At 58.9% G+C, this 8,018-nt stretch overlaps 1 protein-coding gene across 1 annotated transcript in view; it reads right to left on the minus strand.

Annotated features, from left to right (window-relative positions):
- The window catches only part of AGRN (agrin), a 112,494-nt gene that overhangs the window by 6,307 nt on the left and 98,169 nt on the right, over positions 1 to 8,018 (minus strand). The window contains exons 24-33 of the mRNA XM_027702787.1: positions 7,875 to 8,009; positions 7,620 to 7,716; positions 7,220 to 7,384; positions 7,004 to 7,115; positions 6,024 to 6,035; positions 5,054 to 5,170; positions 4,378 to 4,567; positions 3,706 to 3,793; positions 2,959 to 2,982; positions 360 to 392 (exon numbers count right to left, since the gene is read on the minus strand). Of these exons, the coding sequence (XP_027558588.1) occupies positions 360 to 392; positions 2,959 to 2,982; positions 3,706 to 3,793; positions 4,378 to 4,567; positions 5,054 to 5,170; positions 6,024 to 6,035; positions 7,004 to 7,115; positions 7,220 to 7,384; positions 7,620 to 7,716; positions 7,875 to 8,009 (973 nt within the window). The remainder of the gene's footprint in view (positions 1 to 359; positions 393 to 2,958; positions 2,983 to 3,705; positions 3,794 to 4,377; positions 4,568 to 5,053; positions 5,171 to 6,023; positions 6,036 to 7,003; positions 7,116 to 7,219; positions 7,385 to 7,619; positions 7,717 to 7,874; positions 8,010 to 8,018) is intronic.

Genomic DNA, 8,018 nt, shown 5'->3' on the forward strand with positions numbered 1-8,018 from the left:
TCAGCCATTGGAATGGGCTGCCCAGGGAAGTGGTGGATTCTCCATCCCTGGAGGTTTTTAAGAAGAGACTGGATGTGGCATCAGTGCCATGGGCTGGGAACCACAGCGAGGTTGGATCAAGGGTTGGACTTGATGATCTCGGAGGTCCCTTCCAACCCAGCTGATTCTATGATTCTATGATCTTGGGCTGGAGGGTCGGGGCTCCCTCCCTGTTTGCTCCCCCTCTGCAGAGCTGTATCCCTCACAAATAAAAAGCCAAGGATCTGGGCACACAGGACACACAGACAGGGAGACACAGACATGCTGAGGCAGCGACAGCAGAGCACGAGACACGAGAGCACAAAGCCTGGCTCACTCACCTGGGCTCCACGGGATAGTCCAGCGCCTCAGGACTCGGGTGGGGGAAGAAAGGGGAGCGTGCCATAAGCAGGGGGCAGCAGAGGAGACCCTTCCTTTCCCTCCCACCCCCCCTGGCACACAGGGAACAGCCCCTGCTCAGCACCAGCAGCTTTTCATCCTACACAGAACCTGCCCGGAGCGAGTGGGGAGCGCCAGGAACCGTCCTGGGGGTGGATGAGTCGCCTCCAACACGTTTGGAAGTGGTGGCTTAGCCAGGGGGGAGCAGGATAATGCCAAGGAGGGAATCCAGCCCTGTGCTGGTGGGGTGGGGATGCTCCAATGTGCTCCTGGGGTCTGGAGCACAGCTCTCTGAGGGGTGGTGGAGGGAGTTGAGGGGGCTCAGCCTGGAGAAAAGGAGGCTCAGGAGGGACCTTCTCACTCTCTACAACTCCCTGACAGGTGGGGGTCAGCCCCTTCTCCCAGGGAACAAGTGACAGGACGAGAGGAAATGGCTCAAGTTGCACCAGCAGAGGTTTAGTTTGGATTTTAGGGAAAATTTCTTCACTGAAAACGTGGTCAAGCATTGGAACAGGCTGCCCAGGGCAGTGGTGGAATCATCACACCCTGGAAGTGCTCAAAAAACGTGTGGATGTGGCACCTGGGGACGTGGTTTAGTGCTGCTGGGTTAACAGCTGGATTTCATGATTTAAAAGGCTTTTCCAACCTCAATGATCCCGTGATTCCATGATCCAGTGTTCCTGGTGCTCACCCACGCTGCTGGGGTGTGGATCCCAGGGACACACTGCTGGGGGAAAGGAGCTTTGGGTCCCTGGCCCTGCACAAGGACCCTTCCCTGCAGGAATTCTCTTGGAATCCCAGAATCACTCGGGTTGGGAAGGCCCTCCAAGATCACCCAGCACAGAGCTCACCACTAAACCACGTCCCCGAGTGCCACATCCACACATTTTTGGAACACTTCCAGGGGTGGTGCCTCCACCACTGCCCTGGGCAGCCTGTGCCAATGCCTGACCACCCTTCCAGTGGAGAAATCTTCCCTGATATCCAACCTAAACCTCCCCTTGAGGCAACTTGAGGCCGTGTCCTCTCGTCCTGTCTTTGGGGTGCTGCAGAACGGGCTCCCTTGGAGTGGAACTGTCACACAGAGCCTCTGAGTCAGCCTTGGGGCACTTGGAGAACAGGGTGTGCGTGGAGAAGGGGAAATCCAGGAGTCCAGCTGTCCCTCTGGCACTGCAGGTCCTGTGTTACATTCAGCTCCAGCTACATGTATGGATAAAAATGGATGTGCCAGTAAAAAAGGTACGGGCATGTCACGGCCAGCAGAGCCCAGAGAAGCACTGGCAGTGTTAGTCCTGCCCAGGGCACACCCCAGTGCCCGCCTGGAGGCACAAAAAACCCCCTACTTTTATGGGTCCCTCAGCCTGGCAAGGCTGGGGAGGGCGGCGGCCGCATCCCAGCAGAGGAATATGGGGAGAAACACTAAAGCTCCCTCACAGGATGGGGCATGCACAGCCAAAATAGGCTGGGCCAGGCAGGGAGAAGGCTGGGAATGGTGGCCTTCCCTTTGCAGAGCACTGGGAGAGGCAGGACACCTTCTGCCCATGGCTCTGGGTGTGCAGAGGGACAGCGGGGCACTGGTGCGGGTCACCAAAGGGTCTCGCTGCTGGAGGGCACTGCCCAGCTCAGGAGGATATTTAGGATGCTCCTGAAAAGCCCTTTCCAAACCCAGAGCACCTCCCCAAGTGCTGTGAACATGCAGGTGATGGCTCTGTGGCTCCCCAGGCGCTGACACACATGCACACACCAGCTCAGCCCCCCACGCCCCTGCCTGAGCCCGGCTGGGAGAAAATGGGGTGAGATGGGGATGGGACAGGCAGGAATCTCTCCAGCTCTTCCCCAGACACCGGGGAATACACCTGCATGGAGCAGGGCTTCCATTCCACCCCTGGTGCTCAGCAAGACAGACAGACAGAAAGCAAATCACAGCTGTCAGGGCTGCTCTAGGGAAGAAGTTTCTGCCCATCCACCTGCCCAGACCCTTCTTCTGACCCCCTGTGCCCACTGCATCTTCTGAGGGGCTCCCTCAAACACACTCTGGCTGGGGAACATCCTCCCAGTGCCCTGCCTGGCCTCCCCTCTACAGCAGCAATCCCCCATCCATGGTGGAAAAACTCAGGGCAGGATCAGCACCCTGGATTTCCATCGGCTGCTGGTGGAACAGTGAGTCACAGGAACTTTCCTCCTCTGTGCCCAGCCTTAAACTGTGCTTAGAGAACTCTGCTGAACTTAAAAAAATCATGTAAAAATGTAACTATGGAGAGCTGGGACAACATCTGGCTGAGGCAGAGCTGGGACAACATCTGGCTGTGGCAGAGCCGGGTCGTGCAGCTCCTGCTGTGCCGTGTCTGGGCACCAAGAGCTGTGATCAGTCCCTGAGTCCTCCTCCCCCCGAAATGGGAACACCTGCCCATGGCAGACCCCGGGAGAGGGCCCAAATTCCTCCTCCCACCCCTGCCCTGTGCTCCCCCACGGGTGGGCCGAGGTTGGGGTGGCGATGGGGGCGTGGTGAGGGCAGAGGGGAGCAGGGAGGGCTGTACTTACGCAGGGATCTCATTGCCCAGGTGGCTTGAAAACAAAGAAACAGGGACATTGAGAAGGGACAGACATACAGACTGACAGACAACAGCTCAGCACGGACACCCTCCCAGGCAGGGTGTTAGGAAACAGGGAAGCCGAGGGTGTGACGGGCAGATCGGTGAAGTCTCATCCAACACCCTTTCCCAGTTGCCCTGGAGCTGGGAATTAACCACAGGGACACAGTGGTGAGGAAGGAAGGGCACTGAGCCAGGCCACAGCGGAACCAGAGTGTCCTGAAGGAGAAACATCCAGCCCAGGGGCCGTGCAGGACCTCAGGCAGCAGCTCTGCCCACCCTGAGAGAGCAGCAGGGCCACAGACACCACGGGGTGCACCCCAGCACCCCCAGCACGGGGCTGGGCACGGGCTGGAGGAGGTCAGACGGGTCCCACAGCAGGGATGGCCCATCTGTGCTGGCAGAACCACCCCTGTGGCACAACCAGGCAGGGACACAAAGGATGGAGCTCCATCCCACCCCCAGAGCAGGCTGTGCTCACCCAGGTGCCCCACACGCAGCCAGACCTGAAGTTGGCCAGGCACTGCTGTTTTGGGGCAAACCCTCTGCCAGCAAGGCAGCTTTAGAGGTGAGGGCTGGAATTGGCTGCTCAGAGCTCCACAGTTTGGTTTGCTTCCCTTTGGAATTCCTTGATCCCAGCTCTTCCTCCTGCTGTCAGCTTTAACTCCTCATTCAGAGCTCGGTTCAGCCAAGTTACCTCTTGGTGACAGCGTTGTGGTACTCCATGTATGTCCTGCCATCAAAGGCAATGGCCTCTGCATCCCCAGCAGCCTTCTCGATGATCACTGGGGGTGGGAAAGACAAGAGCTGTCAGGATCCACCCCCTGGAGACCAGGAAAATCCCCCTTTACACTGAGCATCCCTCAGAGGATGAAGGCAAGCACCAACCTGCCACCCCCGGGGCGTGTCAGCCCCGTGGCACTCCAAGCAAGCCCCTGGAGAGGTTTGCTGTGGCTTTAGGGTCTGGAATTTTGGGACCATCTCCCTGTTTTGCAGCCAACCGTCATCAACTGTCAGTCAAATTTAAACTGGAATTTCAGTTTGGTGGCTTTAAACTTAAAAGAGAGAAGGGTTAGATGGGATATTAGAAAGAAATTCTTGGCTGTGAGGGCGGGGAGGCCCTGGCATGGGTTGCCCAGAGAAGCTGTGGCTGCCCCATCCCTGGGAGTGTCCAAGGCCAGGTTGGAGCAACTTGGGATAGAGGAAGGTGCCCCTGCCCATGGAAATTGAGATGATTTTTAAGGTCACTTCCAACACAAAACATTCCAGGTCTCTACAAAGGATGAGATCTCCTGCACTGTCCTGCTGCCACCAGCCGTGTCTGGTACTGTGGGTGAGGGTCCACACCCAGCCCACCCTGGCCCCTCACCTTTCTCACAGTGGGCCCCGTGGAAGCCCCTCTGGCAGGCACACTCGTAGCTCTCCAGCCTGGGGCTGCAGGTGCCCCCGTTCTGGCAGGGGTTGGGTTTCTGGGTGCAGGGGTGGCCCCGGAACGGCGAGATCTCGATGGCGCTGCGGATGTTCTGCTCCGTCAGCACGGGATCCCCCTTGATGGAGATCTGGCACGTGCAGGCAGGAGGAAACACAGGAGTTGTGTTATCCAGGAGGTGGGGAGGCCCTGGCACAGGTCTGCCCAGAGAAGCTGCGGCTGCCCCATCCCCTGGGAGTGTCCCAAGGCCGGGTTGGAGCAAGCTGGATAGTGGGGGGTGTCCCTGCCCGTGGCAAGGGGTGGAATGGGATGGGCTTTAAGGTCCCTTCCAGCCCAAACTATTCCATGATTCTATGGTGATCCTCCACCACCCCGTCTCTCTGCCATGGGGGGACAGAGGGCAGTGTCCTTGGGGATGAGGGGAGATGGGAACCAGCCCCAAGCCCCTCGTGTTCCTCTGACGCACCTTTGCCTCCCCTCCTGCCCCTTTTCCACCAGGGGTGCTCCCTGTGGGCCCACAGGCCCATTGCCAGGCTCCTCCTCACTCCCCTCCAGCAGTCCCAGGGCAGATGGCACATCTCCCAGCTGGACACTGGGCTGCCCAGCAGGACCTTACCCTCTGCACAGCCCCCTCGAAGCTGGTGGAGATGGCAGCTGCTCGAGCCAGCTTGCTGAAATCAGGGGCTCCTCCAACGTAAAACGGCTCCTTCAGGTTCAGGTAGGTGTGAGGCACCTGGGGAGGAGAGGGGAGATGATGGAGGAAATGTCAGGATATCCCTGGGTGTCCTGTGCAGGCCCAGGAGTTGCCCTTGATGAGCCCTGTGGGTCCCTTCCGATGTAGGATGTTCTCTGATTCTATGAAAGGGGCCTCCAGGAAACCTCCTCATGCCAAGCTGCGAGGTCCCACCCACCAGCAGGCACCTGGAAAAGGTTCCCTGGGGGTTTAATTTTGGGGAGATGCTGTTCTAATGCTCTCAGGCACGGAGGGGGGGGCTCTGGTTTTGCGTGACCCCCCCAAAACCGAGTAACCAAATATCAAAATCTCTCCGGGGGTGATGCTCAAATCCAAGCACATTCCAGAAGGATTCAGCTTGGGTTCTCCTGGCTGCTACAGGTTGCCATGGCTAGAGGAGGTTCTCCTGCATCCCACATGGTGTGTGTTTGGAGGACAAAGCTCCCTCCTTGCTGTCACCCTGCGGCCCCATCCGCCCAGCCCGGAAAATCCCAGGAGAGTCTCCAACTGCAGGGTTCTCCAGGCAGGAATGATGTCCCTCCCTGGGCACCTGGGATGGAGCCAGGGGCACAGCAGAGATGGGGTTATATGGATCACTAGCTAATGCTTCGTGGAGTTAAAAAAATGATCAGATTAATTGAAATGCTTCCAGAACAAAATGCAACAACTTGGCTGGGGATGAGTGATGGAAGAGGAAACGAGTGTCTCTAATCTAAAGAGATCCTAAAGCTGCTCGGTCAGATGGGAAGGGGAGTGGGTGAAACACTGGGATCTGGATGGAGAACAAAAAAAAAAAGAACGAGGTGCCAATGGCAGATGAGATGGAGGTGTGGTGGTTCATACTTATCTTTACCTTACGGGATTTCTGGGATCCAGAGACAGCAGGGGAGGGGAAAATACAAATGGAAATCAAAGGGAGAGAGAAAAAGAGAGAAAAGGGAGATCAGTGGGTGACATTGCAACATGCAGGGCCACAAGACCCCCCCTGCCACCAGTGCTGGGGGTAGCCAGGGAGGGGAAGGGGGGCTGCAGAAGGTGACAGGAGGGTCCCTGCCACACCCAGGGGTGAGCTGTGCTGGGAGAGAAGCTTGAGAAGAGCAGAGCGAGGGGAGGAAGAAATCCCTTCTTTTCCAGGAACACTGTGTAATCCTGGTGCTGCACTTCTAGGTGGATCTTACAGATGGGTTCAGCAGCAATCAGGACTTTTCCTGCAGTATCAGCTTCCCAGCTGGAAAGGGGGGGTTAAAGGAACCCCAGGGGTCTGCAGACAGAAGTGCAGAGGGACAGGGGATGGGGAGAAGTTGGAGGGGGAAGCTGCCAGCTGGGAAACACACAGAAGGCACTGATGGATTCAGCAGCAGCAGTGCCAAGGGGCTTTCCCTGCTCAGTGACCTCCTCCTGGCTGAGCTCTCTGTGCTGGGGGGGCTCTTGAGCCCCCACCATGGGGGGCATAGGCTCAAAGCCACAGGTAGCACAGGTGCCTCACGTACCTGCCCTGGTACGGGGACAGTTGAGGATCTGAGATAAAGACTGGGGAGGTGGATGTGCGTGAGGGGGCTCAAAGGCACTCCTGAAACCTGGCAGGGGCTCTGCAGCCCTGTGTGCAGGGCACAGGGAGGCAGCAGGGGCTGGGAGAGGCGTGCAGGGAGACAGGCACGCTCTGCCTTCAGCATCCTCTCCTCCCCAGGGCCTGCCCGCTCCCCCTCCACCCCTGAAGCCGTATGTGCCACAGGGATTAAAAGCTCCAGGAGCCTGGGGAATTCTCAGCTCATTCCACACATGACAGGAGCAGGGCTGGAAGCCCAGAGAGCCCCTCCTGAGCCCCCAACTCACCGGTGACTCCCCCATCACCCTCTCGCCGTTGTTGATCCTCATGACCCCCTTGCGCCCGTTCCTCTCCAGCAGGACACTCGTCCAGGTGTTGAGGGGAACCGGCTCTTTGCTCCTGGGTGGCGAGAAGGGGGGAGAAGACACACAGGTGAGAGCTCTGCCATCAGCAGAGCGCTGAGAAACCTCCCCTGAGCAGCCCAGGCTGGGGCCCCCCCTCACCTGAGCACGGCTGCCCCCTTGCCCAGGTCGTATCTGTACTCCAGGTACCCGTCGTGCAAGGCCAGGGACACGAAGTCCCCTTTGCCATCCGTCTTCTGGCCGTTGTAGAAGATCATTCCGCTGGGGTTCTTGGCCAGGAACACAACTTCCATGGACATTTTCTCCCTGAGGAGAGAAGGGTTATGGATAACCCTCCAACCCGGCAGCTCCTCGCACTCTCTTCCTCCACCCCTTGGAATAACTCTGCCTGCCCGGGGCTAAGGGATTGGCAGAGGGATGCCACCACTGCAAGGCACCCTGGGCGGGTGAGAGACACGCCTGCCATGCTCAGGATGTTGCTCTGTGGTGTCTCTTTACCCACCAGGCAGGTGATGCCCCCCTCCCTTCCCCTGGCACTTACTGCAGGTCAGGAACGAAGGTCTGCAGCCCGTTCAGCTCCAGGTAGGAGAAGCCATTGAACTCTGGGAGGAAGGGCATGGTGTGGTCCTGCTCTGTCACTGGGCACAAACGAGGGGACGGTGAGGGAGAGGAGGCAGAGCAGCTTCAGCCTCAGTGCCCCAGAGCCACAGCAGGCGATGCCACCGCCCGGGCTGGGCACGCTGAGCTCCGTCCACCCCCTGCCCCAGCCCCGCTCCTCCGCCGGCTCCCGTCCCACCTCGCTCGCAGAAGTCTCCTTCCCGGCCCATGGGGCAGGCACACAGGGCACCCCCCTCGGGCAGCACCAGGCAGGTGGCAGAGACGTGGCAGGGCGAGGGCTCGCAGGGGTTCCTCTCGTCGGCGCACGTGGGCCCTGCGGGGA

This window comes from Neopelma chrysocephalum, unplaced genomic scaffold, assembly GCF_003984885.1.
Source record: "Neopelma chrysocephalum unplaced genomic scaffold, ASM398488v2 Primary Assembly neopelma1_196, whole genome shotgun sequence".
Classification (NCBI taxonomy): domain Eukaryota; kingdom Metazoa; phylum Chordata; class Aves; order Passeriformes; family Pipridae; genus Neopelma; species Neopelma chrysocephalum.